The sequence below is a fragment of the Podarcis cretensis genome (genome assembly GCF_951804945.1).
Source record: "Podarcis cretensis genome assembly, chromosome: 17".
NCBI classification, from domain to species: Eukaryota; Metazoa; Chordata; class Lepidosauria; order Squamata; family Lacertidae; genus Podarcis; species Podarcis cretensis.
This window is the reverse complement of record NC_137187.1, coordinates 12,366,247-12,392,042: the sequence shown is the minus strand read 5'-3', so window position 1 is coordinate 12,392,042 and position 25,796 is coordinate 12,366,247. Positions and strand designations below refer to the sequence as shown.

General features: G+C 43.6%; 1 protein-coding gene across 1 annotated transcript; it reads left to right on the top strand.

The window, feature by feature from the left end:
- Positions 1 to 709: 709 nt before the first annotated feature.
- Positions 710 to 18,734, top strand: AMBN (ameloblastin). The gene is made up of 8 exons (XM_079959705.1): positions 710 to 824; positions 3,925 to 4,042; positions 9,374 to 9,421; positions 11,413 to 11,532; positions 12,343 to 12,582; positions 15,092 to 15,136; positions 16,042 to 16,086; positions 17,734 to 18,734. Exons 2-8 carry the CDS (start codon positions 3,989 to 3,991, stop codon positions 18,214 to 18,216), a joined length of 1,035 nt encoding a protein of 344 aa, XP_079815831.1. The 5' UTR covers positions 710 to 824; positions 3,925 to 3,988; the 3' UTR covers positions 18,217 to 18,734.
- The last annotated feature ends 7,062 nt before the right edge of the window (positions 18,735 to 25,796 follow it).

Sequence of the window (25,796 nt, the reverse complement as noted above, 5' to 3'; positions counted from 1 at the left end):
ATTTGAAAGAATTGGAATATAAGAGGGGGTGGGAGGGGGAAGTCCTGGAAAGATGATATTGAAAATAAGGCCTTAAATTTGGATGCTTTTCTTTTTTTGTTATATTTGAAAATCTTTAATAAATATTATTTAAAAAAAAGAAAACATGAAATGAACTATAAACCATTAAAAAAATCTCAGCTGCTTTCATATATATTTTTCTTTCTTACCAGAAGATGAGGTTATGTCCTTAAATCAACATTTTCTCCTGGTTTTAGTTCATTTTGTACCTGCAGTGTGTCCATGTTTTGATACAGGTTTTGCAACTTGATCAGCTGAGTGGCAGGTAGGTATTCCACAGGGCAGTGTTTCTAGAGATGCAGCAAGGTGGAAAGCTACACCTGTGGGACAGCTACTAAAATGGAGCCGTTTCAGGTAGAACACTTCTGTTGTGGCATGGAGAGGGTGACCGCCGAGACACCTGGTGTCATAAACAAGATTTCATCTCCATTTTGCTTTGTTGCACACATTCTGTTATTGTGCTCATTTTCTATGTGTTAGACAATGGTTTCTATAAATATAGACTTGAGGATGCAATTATAAGTAATGAGATATCATGGCTTTGAGTTTTATGTGCTGTGGTAAGGGTAGGTGGGAACTTGCTGGAAGTCTGTTATTCCCCTGCCCTTTTGCTCGGTATTGATTGGTTAGCCGGCCATTTCAATAAGGCTTATATTCTAGAGAGAGAAGTTTACAAATCATTCCTGTGAAAGCTTTATCTTCTGAAGATTTCACCAGTTGCCTCAAGACAACAAGGGTTGGGGGATTTTCAAGACAGCGTGAAGGTAAACATTTCTTTCCATCTTCTGTAATAGATATGCTTGGAGGAAGGGGACTGTATTCCATCACAGACAAGACTTCTGTCTGAGAAAGAAAGCAGTCACGACAGCACACACTTTCCCCTGAATTTTTGGTTCTGCCTCAGGCTAGTGGTGTGTGTGTGTGTGTGTGTGTGAAGAACCCTGTGAAAAAAAGTGACAAAGCTTACATTACGAGAGCTCAAGGCAAGTGTGCTAGGCCATTTCCAGAGAGTCACTATTTTGTGGGTAGGATTTAATTGCACACTGACAACTTTAGTTTGGGCAGTTAAAGTGGATTTGGTGCTCTTGCAGAACAAATCCACTCCCCTAACAATGGGCCTTTTGTGATGAAGGAAGTGGTCAGGGGAAGCACTGGGGAAAAGTAGGATAATAATTGTGTGAAGTAGGTCTTACAGCCTCCTCAGAAACAAATCAGAGTGAATGTTCAAAAAGTAGCGGGTTATCATATCAACGCCCTGCAAACTTTGTGCAAGTTAATTAGGACTCACTAAACACAGACCCACCGAGTGTCCCTATTTTCCAGGGACAGTCCCAGATTTACAAAAGCCCTCCTGGTTTCTGATTTGATCCTGGAATGTCATTAGGATGTCCCTATTTTCATCAGAGAAGGGTTGGGGGGCATGGAGTTACGTGACTCCCAAGCCAAGGAGATAAGTAACTATACAACCTTTAGAAGCCATCTGAAGGCAGCCCAGTATAGGGAAGTTTTTTTTAAAAAAAAAATGTTTAATGTTTTGTTATGTTTTTATATATGTTGGAAGCCACCTAGAGTGACTGGGGCAACCCAGTCAGATGGGCGGGGAATAAATAATAAAATTGTTGTTGAATAGGATGTCCCTATTTTTATCAGATAAATGTTGAAGGCTATGTAAACAGTCTTCAGGAAACAACCTTAGTCTTTAAGGTGCCAAATAACTTACTTTGGTTTTGATTTTTGCTGCAATGGGTTGTCATAACTTCTTCCCTAAAATTTATCGTTAAGAAACCCTTTCACCTTCCCTCAGCTGCCACGAGGCAGAATGTAATGGCCGCCACAGGCAGCTGATTTGGGGCTTGTTATTGCTGTATTTTTATTCCCAGGGAGAGGCACTTTTCTACCTCAGGTGCTAAAGTAACTTGACTGGCTCTGTGTACAAAATACATTTTGTGGTGTGTGTGTGTGTGTGTGTGTGTGTGTGTGTGTGTGTGTGTGTGTGTTTGGTGACTGGGAAGGGCACATAACATTTGCTGCTTTGCTTCAGGCAGCAAAATATATTGGGCCTCCCCCAATTCCCCAAGCAAGAATTTCCACATTTGTCTTCCGTTCCTCTATAAGTGAATTACAGGACAAGTGTATTTAATCTAGAAGCCCTGCCACTTGTGGAATATGGCCCCGCTGTGCTGGAGAGCTTGCTTGGGATCAATTCATTAGCATTGCTTTTTATATCTCTGTGCACTCTCAGCCTAAAATTACTTTTTGCAGTGTTAGGCTATAAACATATGACACAAGCTATTCTTTAGGGAAGAAAAATGTTTGGCACAGGGTGTATATTATGTAGGCATGATTGTGATTGTTATGAAAACCCTCATTATCTTGTAGACTAAAGTTTCAGACAGTTTCAGCATTATTCTTATTGGAGATTAGTGTATGCTCAAAACATATATAAGCAGCAGAGCCACCAGGAACCAGAGAGGGGTTTACTCATGAGTACAATGGTACTTCTATTTGCGTTCACCTCCAGTTATGTATCCTTCGGGATACGAACATGGCAAACCTGGAAGTATTTTTCCAGGTTTCGCTCTGCGCTCATGCGCAGAAGCGCTCTATGTGCCACGTGCATGCACAGAAGCGACACCTCCAGTTGCGGAAACCTCAGGATCTGACCGGAGCTCTGGAATGGATCCCGTCCGCAACTGGAGGTACTTGCAAAGTCCATTTTTAAAAGGAACAAGTTTAGTTCAAGTTCCTCTTATCCAAAAATGAACTTGTCTGAGTTCAAGTTTGCACTTTTACAAAGCAAACAAATTCACTCCCAGTTCATCCAAGCTCTTCAGTTCATAAAAAGTTTATCCTCACCTGCTTCTATGCTGAAGTGTAGGGTCTGAAATCAAATCAGTAAATGCACACAAGTAATAAGCTCTTTTGACAGGCAGAATAGGTAAAGGTAAAGGGACCCCTGACCATTAGGTCCAGTCATGACCAACTCTGGGGTTACGGTGCTCATCTCGCTTCATTGGCCGAGGGAGCCGGCATACAGCTTCCGGGTCATGAGGCCAGTATGACTAAGCTGCTTCTGGTGAGCCAGAGCTGCGCACGGAAACACCGTTTACCTTCCCGCCAGAGCGGTACCTATTTATCTACTTGCACTTTGACGTGTGCTTTCGAACTGCTAGGTTGGCAGGAGCAGGGACTGAGGAATGGGAGCTCACCCCGTCACAGGGATTCGAACCGCCGACCTTCTGATCGGCAAGTCCTAGGCTCTGTGGTTTAACCCACAGCGCCACAGGCAGAATATTAACAGGTAATGATCCCCCCATAGCTGCATTACAGTACCAGAAAAGGCTTGCCTGCCACACAACTGGCACAAGGCATTGTTCATTTAGTTCCTGTACCTCTCCTTTTCTCCATAAGCTACTCCTGTTGGAAGAGCAGGACTCCGTTCAACAGGGAAGATTCAAAAATGCCTCGCATTCCTCCTTCTGACTGCTTGGCAACAGTGTTAAGTGATGAAGCATCCTTAGACATACAGAGCATCATGGGAAGGGCTCCCTCTACCATTAGGTTGAGTGTGATGTCATGATTTGGGGTATAGTGAAAAAGCAGCAATTAAATCCATTTAATTAGTGATTAAAATAAATTATTTGATTTATTAGCATTGTATTAACATTGTATTGTAATGTTGTATAATAATTGGTTTTTTTCCCCATCCTCCTAGGGATGTGGGGTTTTTGTTTCAGTTGATAAAAAAACTTCACCAGCCATGGGTATTAAGTACCTCAAGCATGGAAGGAAAACCACATTTGTCAAAGGGGTCTTTGCACTGACTATGCCACTATTTCACTGTTTACTATATTTCATTTCCAGGACCTCATCATCCTCTGAAATTCTTCCCAGGTCCTTTTTTTACTCAAGACATAACATCAAAGATATGAAAAAATGGATCCTTATCTCAGTCCTATTAGGAATCTGCTCTGCAATGCCGGTAACTAATACAATTTTACCTCAAACTGTTGTCCATCAAATTAAGGAGAACCTGTTCCATGTTTTGTTTTGTTACTAGTAGTATAGATTGTTATTTTGGAGACTTGACATGCACAGTGCTTTCCAGAGTAGACGATCCTCTGTTTTTTTCTCATGTTGGAGGGAAATATAACATCATAAATATCAAGATGGCTTCCAAGGCATTTTTACAAATGGTTTGAATTTTATATGACAAAGGCCCAGTGTTGCTACAACCCTGCTGAGACTGGGAGCAGATTATGGGCTTGATGGCTTACTCCTCACACAACCTCTTTCCCTATCCAGATAAATTTCCCCCCTTCCTTTCTTCTCCCAACATTAACTTTAATTTTGCTTCAGATGAGCAGCAGCAGAAGCCATGGGCAATGCAAACCAGGGCTGAAAACTATTGTTTGCAAGTATTACAACATTAAACAGACATGGCTTCCTCCAAAAACTCACGAGAAATGTAGTTTGTTAAGGGTGCTAAGAGTTCTTCGGAGACCCCTATTCCCCTCACAGAGCTACAATTTCCATAGTTCTCTGGGGAAATGGGTTGACTGTTAAACCACTCTGGGAACTGTAAGTTCAAATGGGAAATAGGTATCTCCTAAAAACTCTCAGCATCTTTAACAAGCTACAATTTGCAGAATTCTTCGAGGGGGAGCCATTATTGTTTAAAGTGGTATGATGATGCTTTAAATGTGCAGTGCAGGTGCAGCCTAGGTGATGAGGAGTCCCATTACTTTAATCAGGACTATGTCATGCCTAACCCAGCTTGGATCAGGTCCATTCATTTTTGTGTCATTTTGTGTGGTTGCACAAAGGTGAATCTGTGGCCATTTTTAGACACCTAAGCCTCAGTACAATATAAATTTCATGCAAAAGAGCAAGTCAGCAATGGAAAACCTGCTTCTCCCCTTTCTGAATACAAGTGATTAGCACCTTCCCAAATGCAAGTGTTGCAAAAGGTAGGGGGAGATTCAAGAAATATTTTGTTTGTCCGCAGATGCTTCTTCAACATGCCGGGATACCTGGAAGGGGTGGTATAAGCCTTGAGGTATATTTTACCCCCCACCTACACTTGCAATTACAGTGGTGTACCTCGGGTTACATAGGCTTAAGGTTACATATGCTTCAGGTTGCAGACTCCGCTAACCCAGAAATAGTACCTCGGGTTAAGAAGGATGAAAACAGAAATCTCACAACGGTGGTGAGACAGCAGCGGGAGGCTCCATTAGCTAAAGTGGTGCTTCAGGTTAAGAACAGTTTCAGGTTAAGAATGGACCTCTGGAATGAATTAAGTACTTAACCAGAGGTACCACTGTATCTCTAAAATATCTGGAAGTCATTATGATAACCTTCAAGGAGAACCGGTCCAATTAGCATCTTAAAATAAGCTTTTCTGAATGATGGTGTTTGCTGTTTTAAATCATTAATGCAGTAATGAATAATTAGCCAGGGCTGCAGTGCTACAGCTGGTGAAAGGCTAGCTGAATTGTTTTAGGAAACTGTAAATGCCATCCTCCAGCAGAGAGGGAGATCTACAGACAGGCCTTGGCACAGAGAGCCCTGCAAGTGCAGATGTCCCACTAGTAGTGGGGGTGGGCAGATCAAGGCATTCGGGGGCACGTCAGGGCAGCCATGGATCATGGGACCAACACTCCCTCATGCCCCTGGCACACCTACAGAATGATCCAGAACCAAAGGCAGCTTTTACGTAGCGCAACCAGAGGTGCCACCATTGTTTTGGCTCTCTCCAGTATATTTTCTGTGATGCTTAAAGGTAAAGGTAAAGGGACCCCCGACCATTAGGTCCAGTCATGACCAACTCTGGGGTTGTGGAGCTCATCTCGCTTTATGGGCCGAGGGAGCCGGCGTACAGCTTCCGGGTCATGTGGCCAGCATGACTAAGCCGCTTCTGGCGAACCAGAGCAGCACATGGAAACGCCGTTTACCTTCCCACCGGAGCGATACCTATTTATCTACTTGCACTTGATGTGCTTTCGAATTGCTAGGTTGGCAGGAGCAGGGACCGAGCAACGGGAGCTCACCCCTTCGTGGGGATTCGAACCGCCGACCTTCTGATCGACAAGTCCTAGGTTCTGTGGTTTAACCCACAGCGCCACCCACGTCTGTGATGCTTAGGAACAAATAAATTCTGTTGCATATGGGCTTTTATAACTAATTCACCGCTCAAGACTGTACCTGTCATTATTTACTCTCTCTATCACCTGCAACAAACGATGGTTACAAGAGTTAATCTCAACATCACCTAAGAACTGGCATGCAGCAGTTGGGCTGCTGATATGCACAATCTGCTAGTGGAGGTTGGTGCACTAGGGCAAATGTGGCAGTGCCCCCAACAACCTTGGTCTGCCCTCTGCCCCTGCTTGCCTGCCTTCTTACAGACATCCAGTCCAGGGGGTGGCACTGGCTGTCAGCTTCTCTCTCTCTCCCCCTCCACCATCTCAGCATTGTCTTTGCAGATGTCAGCAGGGAAAATGATGGGGACCAAAGTAGAATTTGTTATCTCTGCCTGTCATATATCCCCTGACCATTTGATAGATGAGAAGGATGAATTTTATGTATACAGTGGTGCCTCAGAAGTCGAACAGAATCCGTTCGACTTCCAAAATGTTCAGAAACCAAGGCGTGGCTTCCAATTGGCTGCAGGGAGCCCCGCAAGTCACGTCGGACGTTCGGGTTCCAAAGAACATTTGGAAACCGGAGCGCTCACTTCCGGGTTTGCAGCATTCGGGAGCCAAAATGTTTGACTCACAAGGCGTTCAGGAACCAAGGTATGAATGTACTCTGTGTTAAGAGCTAACTATGAATTACCTTTAAATGCTCGATGGCAATATCTTCAGAAAAAGCATTTGCTAACTACCATTTACGGACCAACAGCTTTTACAACTCCAGAGGCCCCAGAGATATTAAAACAGCTGATTAATTCTTATGTAACAAGGAAAAAAACCCTATTACCTTATAGAAATGTTTATTAGCAGCAAACCAGTTCAATGCACATATATTAAGGAAGGAGCGGAATAAAGAATTTGAAATCTTGATCTCGGCCAAGCAGTGGAAAACTGTGTTAAGCTCTGTAACAGGGTTTCCCATACTTGGATCTCCAGCTGTTTTTGGACTACAACTCCCATCATCCCTAGCTTGCAGGAGCAGAGGTCCGGGATGATGGGAATTGTAGCTCAAAAACAGCTCTAGACCCAAGTTTGGGAAACCCCTTTTCTATAACAAGGGTGGCTCTGGGCCTTAAACAAAGACTCGTACAACCTGCAAAGAAGAAAATTTGACAGATTTTCACCACTCCTTTCCTCTCCTGGACGCTAATGCTTCAGGCCATCCCATGAAACTGTCCAGGAGGAGATTCTGAACAGATAAAAGAAAAGTGCGTCTGTGCACAATGTATAAGCTACACGTGGGAACCGCTGCCACAATGCCCATTAGCTTGGATGGCTTTCAAAGACCATTTTAATACAGGACTGGTCTACCAAGGGTTACTAGCTGTGATAGTAACCTCCACTTTCAGAGGCAATCTATTTCTGAATACCATTTTCTGGGCGCAAAAAGTTGAGAAGGGCTATGGTTTCATGCTGCATTTGAGGGCTTCCCAAAAGAATCTGGCTGGCTGCATTTGGATACAGGATGTTGGCCTAGACTGGATGTGTGTGACCTGGATGTGATCCCGCAAGGTTCTTTTTATGTTGATCTGACACAGGCATTCTACAATATCTTTTCAAAAATTTTATTGGTTTTTGCAATATCAAAGACAAACAAAAACATAAAACAAACAAAACATAACAAACATAAATCATAACCTTATTGAAAATAACAGTTATTTACTTTGTAGAACGACTTCCTCGTTTCCCCTTAGTTGAATTTCATTGCATATCCTTATAACGGTTTTCCAAATCCCAATTTTAATACCCTTTAAATTAAACATTAACATCCTTAAATCTTCTCCTTCTTGTATTAAACATATTATTTTATCAGTTAACATAAATACAATCCTAAGCCCATTAAGTATCTGGACGCTATTTCCTGTTATTTTAGCTTAACAAATTTAGCTAAATAATCATTAAATTTCTTCCATTCTTCGTGGTGTTCCTCCTCCTTCTGGTCGCGGACTCTTCCGGTTAGATCGGCTAGCTCCATAAAATCCATCATCTTCATCTGCCATTCTTTTACTGTTGGTAATTCTTGAGTTTTCCACTTTTTAGCTAACAAAATAAGAGCCGCAGTTGTGGCATACAAAAATAGATTCACATCTTTCTTGGGCAATTCCGAACCTGTTATTCTGAGAAGAAAGGCCTCTGGTTTCTTTATAAATGTATATTTCAACTTTTTTTTCATCATTATAAATCTTTTCCCAGAAGTCTTTCACCTTGGAGCAGGTCCACCACATATGAAAGAATGTTCCTTCCTTTTCTTTACATTTCCAACATGTATTATCACAATTATGATACATCTTTGCTAATTTTACAGGAGTCAAATACAATCTATACATCATTTTCATAATATTTTCCTTTAACAAAGTACATGCGGTGAACTTCACCCCTTTCTTCCACAATCTTTCCCAGTCCTCAAACATTATGTTATGTCCTAAATCTCTTGCCCAATCTATCATCACCGATTTAACTTGTTCATCTTTCGTATGCCACTCCAGCAAAAGCTTGTACATTTTAGATAAATTTTTACCTTCAGTATCTAACAACTCCATCTCCAACTTAGATTTTTCCAAGGCAAAACCATTTTTCTTATCCAGTTTATACAATTCGTTAATCTGGTGGTAATGTAGCCAATTTAGCTTATCTTTAATTTACTCAAATGGTCTTAATTTATAACCTTCCTCTTCCTCTATTAATAAGTCATAATATCTCAACCATTTGGTATCCATATTTAATTTTTCTGGGCCTTTGCCTCCATTGGTGAAAGCCATCTGGGCGTCTTTCTTTCTAAAAGGTCTTTGTATTTTATCCAAACATTATACAACGATTTCCTAATTATATGATTTTTAAATGCTTTATGGGCTTTTACTTTATCATACCACAAATATGGGCATTCTACAATATCAGGGAGTTCTTCCACAATAAGAAGGCTCTCTGCACGTGCTTAGAAGTGTTATTACTTGTGTTCGAGGCACTATCTCTGGCATCAAAAGATAAGGACCTTGAGTTAAATACCAATTCTGAGCATCAGAAATGGGCCTGGGGGGAGGGGGGCAATAAGAAGGAGAATAATATTGCGAAGATAAAATGGTTGGTATTAATGTTGTGGGTTTTTCATTTCTTTTCAGCTGATGAGACAATTGGCGGGACCAAGCGTGGCAGGTGTACTCCAGCAGGTAACTGCAGCTAATTACAGATACCCTCTTTGAAAAATTCTCTTTCTAAGTGAATGTAACTGCAATAGAAAATACATGATGCAATTCTAGAATATTTTCATATATGACAAACTACCCCAAAAATCTATTGTTCCTTTGGCAATAGAAATCCAATTGTAATATCCTGCTTGCTCAGCAGATGTCTGCTTGCATCTCCAAAAAGTTATCCGGAGGGTTGGGGGATGCCTCTAGAGTAGATTTGCGGGGGCCCAAATCTTCATGGGGGAAGGAGATGAAGGAGAATTCCCATCCTATCTGCTGGCATAATGCTGGATCTTGTCTTAATATTCAACAACTGATGATTTCCTTCTATCAGTCCACAATAAAAAGTGTTCTCTCATACTGTATTACGGTATGGTATGCTGGTTTGACAGCCATGGACAGAAAGTCCTACAGAGGGTGGTGAAGATAGCACACGATATCATGGGCTGGAGACCATTGCCTCAGAAGAGCAAGGAACATTCTCAGGGATGACTCACACCCTGGCCAGCACATTTTTAATCTCCTGCCCTCAGGCAGGAGATATAGAAGCATGATAAGCCTCACCAACAGGTTAAAAAACAGTTTCTGCCTGTGGGCCATGAGGCTGCTGAATGGAAGACAGCAACATAGCAGCTGACATTTGGTGTTGGTGGTCGTCCGACAGCACACAGAGTATAATAAGGACTGAGAGATTGTGGGAGGGAGGGGGTAAACAATAAAGTATTTCTATATTTCTATAACAATCACATTGTGTTCAACATGCACACAGCCTGCGTACCCAGATAGTTGCACTGTACACTTTGTTCAACAAGTGTACAGTCTATGTATCTCTGTACACAATAGCTGAGCTGTACAGATGAATGAATTGCACTGCTTCACACAAACACTTGTGCATATGTAGAGACAACTTGGGCCTGTAGGTTGTGCAATGTGTGATCAACTCTCAAGCAGTTTAAAAGTCAATTAAAAGAGACAAAGGAAAGGTACATTCTGGCTCAAGTTGGCCATGACTAAGGCTGCAATCCAATCTGCAATTATTTTATGTTCATGTGACATATAGCTTGGTAAACGTAGAAAGGATTTGTCTGTTCTACATTGAGAGGAATGGAATCTACTGTGTTATCCTTTACATGTCTTCTCAGAAGTGGATCCCGCTGAATTCATATAGGACTGCAGTCTTAGCCTGGGCTATCTTTGTTCCATTGGTTTCTTGGATATGCAGCCTATTTTAATGCATGTTTACTCAAGACTAAGTATGCTTACTAGAGAATAAGTACTTACTTCCAAGCAAACTTGCCTAGGATTGCAGCTACGTATGGTCACAAACTAACTTTATCTAGTTACAGATAGGTAGCCGTGTTGGTCTGCAATAGTCAAAACAAAATAAAAAAATTCCTTCCAGTAGCACCTTAAAGACCAACTAAGTTAGTTCTTGGTATGAGCTTTCGTGTGCATTCTTCAGGTATCTGAAGAAGTGTGCATGCACACGAAAGCTCATACCAAGAACTAACTTAGTTGGTCTTTAAGGTGCTACTGGAAGGAATTTTTTTATTTTGTTTTAACTTTATCTAGAGGACTATGGATAAAAAGTGCAGAGCTTTTTATTTCAGAAGGCATTTGGAGGTCTTAGAGTTTAATGCTGTACTTTTATTCATTGATATGGGTTTATGTTGTCTGTATTTCTTTACTAATTTGTAAACCAGCTTGAGGGTTCCTTGGGTACCCAAAGGTGGAATAATTGTAAATACTTCCCTTGTTCCACCTTCCTCTTCTGCCTCTATCCCTCTGTAATGAAATATATGGCTGTATTATTGAGCAGAAAAGAACTGGGTATGTCAACATAACAGAAATCAATAAGAAAACCCATTTCCAACTATTTATGATGCCACATTCTAATGCAAGTTTTTAAGAATGCTAAAATGTGAATTGCAGCTGCAGAATATCTGCATTGATTTGTGCCATTTCTTTAGTATGCTCAGCCTTATAGCTATGCAGGTCCGTTTAATACAATGTGGATACACAACTTTCTTCCGCCACATCCATCTTACTATTGGTTAAGGGGAGGACCTCAGCAACATGAAACTCAACAGGTAAGCTGCTTGTGCTGCAATAATTTTGGGAACTGTACTCAGTATAATGAGGATTAAAAATAAGGTGCTTCCAGGGCATTAGAATTTTGCGGGAGAGATTCAATCACTTACTGGGACTTTAGGTTTGCCCAATTAAAGTGGACTAAAGCCTGAGTGCAACAAATCCTTAAAAAAAAAAAAAAGGCCAAAAACCCCTTCAGCTTTTTGTGGTTTGGAAAGCAATGGAGAAATGCATTGAAAAGTGTGAGGAGAATGAAATATTACCAGGAAAATGTGCAAAACAGCCTGCAAGCGAATCAGGATGGATGGAGGATAAATGTTCATTGTCAAATAACATATCGGAATGAATACTCAAGTCATAGTCTATTTTAGGCAAAAAGATCAGGATGAATGCTGAATAAACAAGGCATCTGGATGTGATGCAATCGCTTTCATGTCTCTTAAATGATGACAGCCAAACTATTCCCCAAGATATTTGCTAGGAAGAATGGCAATTTTCTGTTTGCTGTCAGGGCACAGTTTATAGGGAGAAAGGCCTCTTGGAACACATAAGGAATGATTTAGGGTTGTGCTATATAGGCATTTAAAGAGATCATCTTTATTTCAGTACAACTCAGTCATTAGCATCTTTTGCTAATTATTTGGCATCTTGAATACTAATGAAAGAACGAGAGATTTTGCAGGCAAGAGCCTAATACATTAGATACTTTTTAAAAAGGCATGCACTGCTTTTGGTATCATGGACATAACTTCTTAATGACTGTACCCTTTTCCTTCTGGCTATTTGTCCTCCCACGCTCCTCTCTACAGTATGAAATCAGCATGCCTGTACACCCTCCTCCACTACCATCTCAGCAGACACCCATTCTGCTTCAGCAGCCTGAAGTGCAAGAGCAACCTCTCTTCCAGCTCGTAAATTTCATTCCTACAAGGCAAGTCCAACTCCAGCAGTACGATATGCAGCCACCATTCCAGCAGAAGCCATTTCTGCTGCCGGAGGGAAACCAGCCAGTTGTCCAACAGCAGCCATCAGAGAGACAAACTCAGCAGGTCAGTTTTATAAACAGGTGACATCTAAGTCCCAAAACCACCAGTACAGGTTTCAGGGACTCCAGTGCTTGAATCCTGAGCTCCCCCCCCCCCCCAGATGATAGGTTCATTTTCCTGCCAAAGGCCAGTTTCTGAATTTTTGGAAGATTTTTCTTCCATAGAATTTCAAATTTCCATCCAATCCTGGTCAGCTGAAACAGTGCTGTAAAAGCATCCAGCCTCAACTGCAAATTAGGATTAAGGTCTGTCTTTGCTTTTGTTATTCATTTTGTGTCTCCTAGTCTTATGTCTCTAAATGTTTTCTTGATAGATACAGTTACCCACTATACAAGAATACTCAGGGACATTAGGTCAGGCAGTCAGTATAGAATTTTATTTCATATCGCCTTGAAAAATTAGCATTGAATTCTATGCACAAAAAGGCAGCACCCATAGTTCTTTGATACTTTTCTTGGGTACGTATTATAGTACCTATTCTATATATATATTAGTTTTTGCCTTGCATTTCACTTCACTGGATGTTTCTATGCTCCTTTCTCTTGCAAAGCTCTACCCAGGTTTACTTGGAACTCCACAAGATGTAGCCCAACAACCACAGCATAGATCTGTATGTTGATTCTCAAAACAGTCATGCTGCCAGACACTGATTCACATATCTGAACTCTCTTAACATGCAACCCCAGTGGTGCACTTAGGTGCTTTCAGGCTCGGAACTTTGTGGTATTACAGTGGTACCTCAGGTTAAGAACGTAAGTCATTCTGGAGGTCCATTCTTAACCTGAAACTGTTCCTAACCTGAGGTACCACTTTAGCTAATGGGGCCTCCCGCTGCCGCTGTGCCACCACTGAAGCAAAGTTCTTAACCCGAGGTACTATTTCTGGGTTAGCGGAGTCTGTAACCTGAAGTGTCTGTAACCCAAGGTACCACTGTACAGGGGAGGTGTGAGGCTCTTTAGACAGTAATACATATTACTTAGATCACTCCAAAATGTGGTCAGTCAGTTTTTCTGCTAGGGGTGGAAGGAACTGTCAATTTCAATTCTCTCAGTTTCTTGTTTTTCTTAAATTTAGTTCTTCACATTTCTGCAATTCTTAAAAAAACCCTCAGCATTTTAATTTGAATTTCTCATAATAAACACAACTTCCCATGAAATTTTGTCTCAAGTACACATTTTTTAAAAGCAATTACCGTACCTATAATATAAGGCATCTTAATGATATTTTCGTTGACAGATTAGCTTTTACACACACTGTCCCCTAATATATTAATTTTTGTAAATGTTGGAGAACTGCATTGCAAAATTTAGATAAGTGTCAATTTTGAAAGATCCATGTGTTTCAGTTCTTACATTGCGAATTTGATGCAGTCACCTTTAAACTGAACCAGACTTCTCACCCATCCATATTTGTGGGTTGGTGGGGGGAAGGGCTCCTGCTCATTCTCCTGCGTTTGGCCCTGGACTTATGACCCAAAGTCCTACCTTGAGTGCATCAAGTAAGTATCTTGCACAGGTTTAAAAATGAGCTCATGTCAAAGTGACTTTTCTGAGAAGTTAAGCTATGCAAGAACTCTGTTGACATGGGTGCTTTCTGTACTATCCATCATGAAGCAAAGCAGTGCATGGTAACACAGAGATCTAAAGCAACGGCAGCCATCAAGTGTCTTCCTTTCAGCCTCGCTACCCCACATGCACACCCCACATTGACCTCACAGACAAGTCTGGGCAGGGCAGTAAAGGACTAGGCCAGGCATTTCCAAACTCAGCCCTCCAGATGTTTTGGGACTACAACTCCCATTATCCCTAGCTAACAGGACCAGTGGTCAGGGATGATGGGAATTGTTGTCCCAAAACATCTGGAGGGCCTAGTTCGGGAATGCCTGGACTAGGCAATACAGGGGGTGGGAATCCCACTTTATCATTCTTACAAGTAGGATTTATTGACCTGTCTGGAGAAAAGCCATCAGTACAGTGAATCACGTAAAATTATTGCAGTACCTTAATCTCACCCAGAAGAGGTGTTGGACTCTTCTTCCTTGGAGGTTTTAAAGCAGAGGTTGCATGGCCATCTGTAATGTATGATCTAGTTAAGATCTAGTTAAGAATCCTGCATTGCAGAGCTTTGGACTAAATGACCCTTGGGATCCTTTCTAACCCTACATTTCTATGATTCTACACTTGCTGCGAAGAGGTGATGACTTAAGTCCACAGTGTAGGTGCTAACTATAAGAGCAAGAATTGGGAACCTGTGGTTCTTCAGATGTAGTTGGTTTACAACTCCCATCATCCCTGACTATTGGCCATGTTGGCTAGACTGGTGGGATTTGGAGTCCAGCAGCACCTGGAAACTCAAAGGTTCTCCATCCATGTCTTAGGGCATTTTGGTAAGACTACCATTGAGAACAAGATGCTGACGGGCCTCTAAGCTCTCCACTGTTTTGCATGAAACAACAAAGAGTACTGTTCCTGAAAGCAAAACTACTGCTAATTGGTTTTTCTCCTTTGTCTAGATGCCACCCAGTTTGCATTACATGTCTTACATAGCCAGCCAAGGAGTAAGTATGTTGCATTCATTTACAGGCAATGAAATCCTTATCATTATCATGTCAGGGAGACAACCAAAACATTAAAGGAATATCTGGGGTGCAGTACATCTCTGTGTGCTCTGCGCACAGTATGAGAATGCTGGCGACACCAATATTGTTGTCACCCCAGTAGAAGCTGTGGCCAGCCAGCACCAGAACCAAAGGGCAAAGTGGATCTAAGTGCAGCACCTTTCCCTCACAGGAATGAATGGAGAAGGAACTCAGAGATGCCACCTGAATGAGGGCAGAGCTAGCCCTTCCGCTACAGCCAATCCCAGCGCTCCCTTTCCTCCTTATCACAGCTTGATTACTTTGTCTCAGAAAGCTCAACAAGAGTATCTGAGAACTAACTTGCCACCCATCTACACATCTCAACCCATTCATCTGCACAGTCTCATCCTTTTTGTCAATCCCACTAAAATATGACAAACGGATAGAATCAATGAGATGATTTTTCCGTATGCTGCTTGCAAAAGAATAATTGCATTCTAATTTAGCTATTCAAATGTGTGTGTGTGATTGAGAGAGGGAGGGAAGGAGGGAGGGGGCACACTTATGGGAATGATCATAAACCTACCCCTGGAAGCTACACGTTGCAATTTTTTTAATTTCAAAAGACAGGAAGAATTTTCAGTGAAGGAAAGCAAAACACTCCAGAGCTCGTTAACTTGTTTATGATACACTAATGTTTCAAAGGGAAGGAAATAATATAAGCAGCAATGTGGACTTTTAAACCATGTAGACAGAAATGTTTTATGAAGTACAATCAAATGGGTATAATATGCTTTAAAATGAAGGGTGTTTTCCCACCACTGTACGTGTATTGGCCTGGGATGATTTGGTCCTCATATGCTGTTTGCTTACATGTTCCTTAGGCGGCTCCTGCCAGACTAGGAATAGTAAGCTCAGAAGAAATGCCGGTGAGTTGTGATAAGTTGAAATATGCCTCCTTAATTACTACATTAATTTACACTGTGAATGAATGAAAAAGCAAATTCTGTCTACAAAGATACCTTATGCCAGTTTTCCCTTACCTGGTGCCACCCAGATCTTGATGGGCTCCAGCTCCCATCAGATCTTGTCTACATGGCCAGTGGTCAGTGACGTTGGGAGGTTTTTACCCTAAAACATCTGGGGGACAGCTGGTTGGGGGATGGCTGTCTTATGCTATAAACATTAAAAGCTAAGTATTATAGTAACTACCATTCAAGGGACTCTATGAATTGTAGCAATGGCATTCAGAGTTGCTAAGGAACATTTCTCAGTTACCTCACAAAAAAATTGACGGTACTTGGAGAGGTCATTACCCTCAAACTGATATAATGCTGATTACAGGATTGTAATGTAAGCAGATCTCCGTAATTCTCCTACATGGCTAGATAAGTATCACAGTACAGGTTCACCAATATTGAGTGATGTATACAGTTTACCACTGATGCTGGAAGAGAAATATTTGGGAGAAACAAATATATAACAGGGTTTCTTTTTCTTTTTTCTTTCTTTAAGCCTGTCAGTGCCAAGGAGGGTTAAAAAAAAAAAGCTTGGCCTTCGAATAAGCAGCCACTCCCTTTTTGACACAAAACATTTCCCCTCAATTAAAAGAAACTACTCCAATCTGAAGGGACGTGGGTGGCGCTGTGGGTTAAACCACAGAGCCTAGGACTTGCCGATCAGAAGGTTGGCAGTTTGAATCTCTGCGACGGGATGAGCTCCCGTTGTTTGGTCCCTGCTCCTGCCAACCTAGCTGTTCAAAAGCACGTCAAAGTGCAAGTAGATAAATAGGTATCGCTCTGGCGGGAAGGTAAATGGCCTTTCCGTGCGCTGCTCTGGTTCGCCAGAAGCGGCTTAGTCGTGCTGGCCACATGACCTGGAAGCTGTACACTGGCTCCCTCAGCTAATAAAGTGAGATGAGCACCGCAACCCCAGAGTTGGCCACGACTGGACCTAATGGTCAGGGGTCCCTTTACCTTTTACTCCAGTGTGAATCAGTAAGTGATCCCCTATACTAAAATCCTACATTAGACTCTAATTCACCAGGAAGTGAATGAGAATCAAGCCCAGAATGTTCCATTAAACACACACTTGGCATCAGAAATGCCAGCCCTATTTTTAATACTCCCTTCTCATTCCAAAACATCTAGAGCAAATGTTTCAGCACTGAAGTCACAGCCCCCACTAGTAACAGACCATGATGTGGAGCAGGAAAACATGCATTGGTTCAGTTTGCTTGACACCTCTCTCCTCCCCTGGCACAAGCAGCAGCAACAAACCGTGCTCCCTGGTTTAGCCTTTCCTCTGAACCAGGGACTGTTCTCTTGTTTCACTCAAGCCACAGTTGGTAAGCTCAAAAACAGACACAAGGGAGCAAAGGAAGGGAGCGAAAACAACAATCTCCAGTTTGGGTGTAACACTAGGCCAGGGGTTGTGCAAAGCAAGGAGTGAAGTGAGAGTCCTCTGCACATTCACAGCTATATTAACTATAGCGTACCGTAATGTGAAAATACTGCTGCCATTGTGGATATTGGAAAAACTCTGCTAAAAGCTACTGGAAATTTTTTCTCTCCCAGGGTGGTGGATTTGGCGCACCAGCCTATCACGCACCAGGCCCAAACCTGTTTGCCATGGATGCTAGATATGGAAACATGCAACCGAACCTCGGTGGGCCAGGTGATTACACTGTGGAAGATGACCAGCTTGGAATAACAGAGCAGCCTGAAGTTCAAGGAGGAGCCAACGCAGGAGCTAACCCTTCAGGCAAGGGGAGCAACATCATCTCCCTAGATGGCACCCAGGGTGGTGCCTTGCCCAATGCCAACAGCAACCTGCTAAACCCTGCGGCCCAGAGCAAAGGACCAGCAGGTGTACCACAGGCCACAGCAGCCCCTCCGGCAGCTGAGGGGCTCCCTGACAGCTTCATGCCTTTTAACGCTGATGCTGCCATGCCTTTGGAACCCACCATGTTCCCCGACACCGTATCCACAGCCAATGCAGGAAATGAAGCTGGCTATCCACAAGTAGGTCAAGATATGTGGCATTTCCAAGAGCCTTGAGTGCCCTTAAGGAACGCATGCCCACTTCTGCTCTTCAGGTATTTCCTGTGCTTGATGCATTGGCTTAGGAGGACTATTAATCTTCTACACAATGAGCACCAAAGCATTAAATGTGCTAATCAATGTATGCAGCTTGTGGCAGTGATGGCGTAATTTCCCACCTCCCCGCCCCCCCATGTCTTACATTTCACATCTGGAAAAGCAACGGAGGTGCCAGATGATTAATGGCTAAAAAATGAATTCTGTTTCTGCTGGCAATCGCGGAGGTTCCCTTCCCTTTTGTTTATGCCACTTTAGCTTTCATATGCTTTAAGCCCTCGCCTGATTGATATTTTAAAGAATGATTATTATTTATGAAACTTTTGGCATTAGAAACCAGAAATGCACTCAAGATTTATAAGCAATTGCGTGTTAATCTGGAGCTTACGGTTGGTGTGTGTCTCTGATTCTGATTAGAAGGCTCACTGTGTTGCATTGATTTATGTAGGCAGCATGTAATAAACTTTTATTTAGCCATATTAATGCTTCTTGCGGCTTGCTTTTCTTAAAATGTCGAGTAAATGACAGCGCAGTAATGCTAAAGCTGTTCGCAAACATAAGCAATTCTTAACCCTTAGTTGGGTCACCTTTTCCGTCCTAGATACTTTGCCTACTGCACATTACACACAGAACTTTCAGGTAACCAGATTTAATTTGGGGGAAACCAAAGTCCCCCGTTCATACTCTTCCCTGAGTCTTCAGTCACTTGATGGGTCATGTCCCTAATCCCCAGGGGCAGCCATCTTGTTTTGCTGCCTGATGAAGAATGGGAAAGTGCTGTCCCTGCCTACAACTGAAGTCTCATTTACCAGGGTCACATGGCAGTAGCTTCTGGTGAAATCTCTCTGGAAGCCAGCCAGAAATCTCTCTGTGCCCCCCCCCCCCGCAGTGGTAGGGGGGCAGGGGAACCACAGAGGCACCATGCCGTGGGATTCTACTGCCCAAGGTGGCTGCTTTACCCTGCCTCATGGGCCTACCAACCCCATAAACTGAACTGCTGGCATACCCAATTTTACAGATGCAACTCCCTTCACATCCCTCTTTACTTAGCATATAGATTTGCAACTGGAGAAGCTAGGTGTAGCTCAAGGGCTTCCAGATGCTTTCCTAGCACAGATCTTGAACTGCCAAATTGTCATAATCTAGCCTAGGGACATGTGATGCTGGATCAGAGCAGGGTCCATGCATTCTCTGTTCCAAAGCGGCCAGCCCAATTTCCTCTGGGAAACGTCCATGCATTTCCTACATACTTTGTGAAAGATTTCTGGTGCTCAACCCAATACCTTTTGCTGCCAGAGGCTATCCTGCTACTGCGACCCTCAGACCCAAGCCAAGGTACAAAACTATTCAAGGGGCACTAAGGCGTTTTGAGAACTGTGACAACATATCCCACAAGCACCACCCTCTTCTTCTTTTGCCAGACTATTTGCTGCCCTTTCATGACACCTCAAACCAGTTACCTGTCTTTACCTAGACCTGGTTTTATTTCTTTGGCTGGAAGGAAGGAAGGAAGGAAGGAAGGAAGGAAGGAAGGAAGAACTTGCTCTCCCCCTGCCGGTTGCACCAGCCTTCACAGACATTGTTTACTGGTGTAATAAATTACTGCATTGTGACCTGAAGGCCAAATGAAGAGTCTGACACAGAGTCTGGGTTGAACTAGAGCCTCTTTATATAAGATTAAAACCCATAGAAACCCTGCAGAGGGCAACACTATTGCATACCCTCCAACATTTCTCTGATGAAAATAGGGCTGTCCCACAACAACAACAATAATTTTATTATTTATACCAGCTCATCTGACTGGGTTGCCCCAGCCACTCTAGGTAGCTTGCAACATATATAAAAACATACTAAAACATAATAATAATAATAATAATAATAATAATAATAATAATTTATTTATACCCCGCCCATCTGGCTGAGTTTCCCCAGCCACTCTGGGCGGCTCCCAATCAGTGTTAAAAACAGTACAGCATTACATATTAAAAACTTCCCTGAACAGGGCTGCCTTAAGATGTCTTCTGAATGTCAGGTAATTCTTTATCTCTTTGACATCTGATGGGAGGGCGTTCCACAGGGCGGGTGCCACTACCGAGAAGGCCCTCTGTCTGGTTCCCTGTAGCCTCACTTCTCGCAATGAGGGAACCGCCAGAAGGCCCTCGGCGCTGGATCTCAGTGTCCGGGCTGAACGATGGGGGTGGAGATGCTCCTTCAGGTATACAGGACCGAGGCCGTTTAGGGCTTTAAAGGTCAGCACCAACACTTTGAATCGTGCTCGGAAACGTACTGGGAGCCAGTGCAGATCTCTCAGAACCGGTGTTATGTGGTCCCAGCGGCCACTCCCAGTCACCAGTCTAGCTGCCGCATTCTGGATTAATTGCAGTTTCCGGGTCACCTTCAAAGGTAGCCCCACGTAGAGCGCGTTGCAGTAGTCCAAGCGTGAGATAACCAAAGCATGCACCACTCTGGTGAGACAGTCCGCGGGGAGGTAGGGTCTTAGCCAGCGTACCAGGTGGAGCTGGTAGACAGCTGCCCTGGACACAGAGTTAACCTGCGCCTCCATGGACAGCTGTGAGTCCAAAATGACTCCCAGGCTGCGCACCTGGTCCTTCAGGGGCACAGTTACCCCATTCAGGACCAGGGAATCCTCCACACCTGCCCGCCTCCTGTCCCCCAAAAACAGTACTTCTGTCTTGTCAGGATTCAACCTCAATCTGTTAGCCACCATCCAACCTCCAACCGCCTCCAGGCACTCACACAGGACCTTCACCGCCTTCACTGGTTCTGATTTAAAGGAGAGGTAGAGCTGGGTGTCATCTGCATACTGATGAACACCCAGTCCAAACCCCCTGATGATCTCTCCCAGCGGCTTCATATAGATGTTAAAAAGCATGGGGGAGAGGACGGAACCCTGAGGTACCCCACAAGTGAGGGCCCAAGGGTCTGAACACTCATCCCCCACCACCACTTTCTGAACACGGCCCAGGAGGAAGGAGCGAAACCACTGTATAACAGTGCCCCCAGCTCCCAGCCCCTCTAGACGGTCCAGAAGGATGTTATGGTCGATGGTGTCAAAGGCCGCTGAGAGATCCAGCAGAACTAGGAAACAGCTCTCACCTTTGTCCCTAGCCCGCCAGAGATCATCAACCAGCGCGACCAAGGCAGTTTCAGTCCCATGGTGAGGCCTGAATCCTGATTGGAAGGGATCCAAATGGTCCGTTTCCTCCAGGCGTGCTTGGAGTTGTTCAGCAACCACCCGCTCAATCACCTTGCCCAAGAATGGCAGATTTGAGACTGGGCGATAGTTGGCCAAATTGGCCGGGTCTAAAGATGTTTTTTTAAGAAGCGGTTTAATGACCGCCTCTTTCAGCGGGTCTGGGAAGGCTCCCTCACAGAGGGAAGCATTCACCACCCCGCAAAGCCCATCGCCCAGCCCTTCCCGGCTTGCTTTTATCAGCCAGGATGGGCAAGGATCAAGGAGACAGGTGGTCGGTTTCACTCGTCCAAGCAGCCTGTCCACATCCTCGGACATTAAACATTAAAAACCTCCCTATTCAGGGCTGCCTTCAGATGTCTTCTAAAGGTTGCACAGTTACTTATCTCCTTGACTTGGGGGTCACATAACATAACTCCATATCCTCCGACATTTCTCCCATGAAAATAGGGATGTCCTAAGGAAAAGTGGGGCATTCTGGGATCATATCAGAAACTGGGACAGTTGGAAAATAGGAACCCGTGGAGGGTCTGCTATTGGTGCAAGAGCAAACCTGAACCCAACTGCAGTCTCTAGGGCGCAGGCGCTGGAAGCATGGCTGTGCAGCCTGTATTCTACTTCCAGACTATACCCTGAATGTGCGTAGAAAGGCCTATACTGCTCCACTGGCAAGGCTCCATAGCTTCAGGCTGATGAAGCAGTTTAGTGTCAGAAGCAGCCCATATCCCACCTCAAAGCCCAGACAGGAAGCCTCAAGGGCAACCCATCACCCTGAAAGGTGCCTAAAGGGGGTCACCAGGCTGAAACACAGCTGCTCCCCTTCCCATACCTGAACTCCCACAAAAGGGGACAAATCTCTATTTAGTCCCCTTTCCTCCATAGCTCACCCACTGGACTAGTGAGATGGTTATATCCTTGCAACACTAGTCCGTCTTCAACCACCATAGCTGAAGATGAGCCTGGCCATCAAGGGTCATCTGAGAATACTGCTCCATCAAAAAACTGGCACTCCCCAGAATCAGAAGTGCCAGAGAAAATCATTTAAACAGTGTACCACCTGTGCCAGACCTGATCACCTCTTGCCCACCCACTCCAAAAAATGTACCAACACGTACCAAGCAGCAAATTGTAAAAGCTATGTCAACAAAACAAGAGCCATCCATCAAGGCCCAACAAATAAAAATCCCAGGGCTGACGCAAAAGTCAGATTTAATGTTGCATTTGCCCATCAAGGACCCACTAACACAGTTCTGAACCATACAGATCTAAGGAGGTATAGGAAACTGTGCACAACTGGTCTGGGATGTGATGATTGAGTGATAGGACAAGTGGTGAATAAGCTTAAACTCATTTGGGGCTTTCTAAGGCATTATAACTAGAGTCAACACCCTAAGAGAGGGCATTGGAGGCACAGAAAAAGGGCCTAAAACCTTGCCTTTGTTAAAATCCTTATCTATCTTCTGCCAGGCTAGAGACTCCATGCCTAATACCGATTTCAGATTCCTTGCAAAAGAGGGTGCTGTGAGCCGTCATAAAGGATGTGAAAACTAAAAAGAAAACCTCCCTGAGGTAAACAGTATCCTCCCTAAGGGGATAGGTAAAGGTAAAGGTACCCCTGCCCGTACGGGCCAGTCTTGACAGACTCTGGGGTTGTGCACCCATCTCACTTAAGAGGCCAGGGGCCAGCGCTGTCCGGAGACACTTCCGGGTCACGTGGCCAGCGTGACATCGCTGCTCTGGCCAGAGCCAGAGCCGCACACGGAAACGCCGTTTACCTTCCCGCTGGTAAGCGGTCCCTATTTATCTACTTGCACCCGGAGGTGCTTTCGAACTGCTAGGTTGGCAGGCGCTGGGACCGAGCAGCGGGAGCGCACCCCGCCGCAGGGATTCGAACCGCTGACCTTTCGATTGGCAAGCCCTAGGCGCTGAGGCTTTAACCCACAGCGCCACCTGTGTCCTCTGTTACAAGTTAGAAAAGCACAATACATTTATGATCTGCTTTTAAGATGGCACATAACCCTTTAAGAAGCTTCCTTACTTGCATGTTTGGCCCTCCCAGCTCTGATGGGTTTTGTGGGAAATTGGAAGTAACTGGGAAATTTGCAAACGTCCATTCAAGTGGAGCAACCTGCTAAAGGGTGACAAAGAATCACATTGATCAACATGCATTTAATAAACATGCATTGATCAACATGCATTTAACCCACAGCGCCACCTGCATCCCCTCCCTAAGGGGATAGTCCTCTAGAATTTGGCACATGGCATCCACCCTAGTTGGACATGGCCTTTTTTGAGATGCACTGTCCTCCCTCAGGTCCTGGATTTTTGCCCTGGGAATCCCTGTAGCTGTACTTTAAGAATTGACACATTCAAATGATGAGAGGTCCCACAGATGGAGCAGTCATGTTGACATTTGTGGGTATTCGGTGTGCAAGGACCACAGGAGCTGTACTCCCACAAATACATCCCACTGGCTGGTACTAGGGTGGACCAGGTAGTGGACTGGACCTTTGCCATATACAGAGGCCTCATAATCCAAACTGTGTTGGCAGCCATCACAGAGGCAGTGCCGTTTATTATTACAGCTGAGCGATGTGTTGGCAAATATGGATTCTTACCATTCTTAGAAAGTTTTGAACCAGACCTTTGGGACAGCGTGAACACTTTTTGCGAATAATAAAATAAATGAACCACATACACATTTAAGTTTTTGAATATGTAAGGCCCCAGAGGCAAAACGAGGCCATATTCTGAGCTGCTTGGCAGGAGCTTTTGCCTGGAAAGATGTGTGGAGAATAATTAGTTTAGTACTCAGAACTCCAGAAGAAATCTGTGCCTCTGTAGCACCCTGCTTGTGGTTAACGCTTAGCTGGAATGAAATATTCAACGCAGAAATAGAGAAATTAAAATAATAATTTATTTGTCAGACAAATAAATGAGAGGCACAGTGGTATATGGTTACCAAGCTCTGGCCTGCTCTCCTGCCATTCTGGCCAGCACTTATATTTCCTTAATCCAGCCCCCTTGCTCCTCCTGTGGCTGCCTCTGTCCAATCAGCCTGGTTGAAATTCCTATTGGCTGTTTGCTAGAACCAATCACAAAAGATACACCCATTTCCTTTTGCCCTTTTATGGGAAACAAAAAGCTATATATTCTTCTATATATAAATGACAAATAAGTAGTAATATATCTTACATGTGTCTCAACAAGGAACCTTAATTACCAGCTCACCTCTTGCCCTCCTTGCCCTATTGCCCTCCAAAACAAATGGTTAATCTTAAATTTTTATCTTAAACAGATGTCAAGGATCTTGAGTTCACATCATCATTGAAAGATCTCCTTCTCTTGGAGGTCTTTAAACAAAGGCCTGACAACCATATGTGTGCTCTAATGATGTTTCCTGCTTGGCAGGGGGGCTGGGCTGATGGCTGATGGCCCCTGTGATCTCTTCCAACTATATGAAATAAGAATCTAGCATAAGGATTTAACATTTCTTTCTTTCTAAATCCTTTGCATAATTACATTTAAGCCAATATATTTAATACATAACATAGATAGCTTTTTAGAAGAATAAACCTTCTCAAAGTAAAAAAGGAAGGAACAGTTTCCAGCCTCAAAATAAGATAGGAAGAAACCTATCTTCTCCAGCCAAGCCAGTTGCCTTTTTCACTGCTCTTGACCTTTCAACCTTAGGAAAATATGGCTCAAATTTAATGGGAGGCACATGGTTTTATTTTACTATTTACCCACTCTTAATTATGTTTATCTCTTTTTTTTATCTTCTGTAATATGTAGGGTCAGTGTAACCTTGGCTCTCAGCCTGTAATTCCCTTTTTACGACTTTGAGAATTGTTTTCTGCTATAAATCAGGGGGCCCCCTTGTCCAGGAGAATAAACATTGCCAAGGTTCTTAGGCAGCTGGTCTTCTGCCTGGCATAAACATTTGAAAATCTTTAAGCTCTTTTTAAGATACAGGCCTTAATCAAAAATATAAGCTTTGATAAAAATGCAGGCTTATGATTAGATGCCTCACCTCCACAGCTATCTTGGGAGCGTTGCAAAATGCTGTTGCCATGAGCAACGAATCCTGTCCTTGTGACCATGAGCCCAGTCTCAGAAAGATGTGGATGTCACGAACACCCCCTCCTTCCCTGAATTCCCTGCACATGGAAAAGCCTTTGTAAAGAAGGGGAAGGGTCATGTCTTGTGCCTGGTGGGACTGACAACCTGATCATGAGAAGCAGAGAGAGTCAACCTCTTATTTAGCACCAGGACCCTGCACTGCAATGCAGCAATCGCCTCTTTCTCTTGCCTGATTCTGTGTGTC

What these genes read in the sequence shown, in the direction of transcription:
- AMBN (XM_079959705.1), top strand. Translation starts at nt 3,989, where the DNA reads ATGAAAAAATGGATCCTTATCTCAGTCCTATTAGGAATCTGCTCTGCA. An exon ending in CAGAGAGACAAACTCAGCAG is followed by an intron (nt 12,583 to 15,091) that starts GTCAGTTTTATA and finishes TCCTTTGTCTAG; the next exon opens with ATGCCACCCAGTTTGCATTA. An exon ending in CTTACATAGCCAGCCAAGGA is followed by an intron (nt 15,137 to 16,041) that starts GTAAGTATGTTG and finishes CATGTTCCTTAG; the next exon opens with GCGGCTCCTGCCAGACTAGG.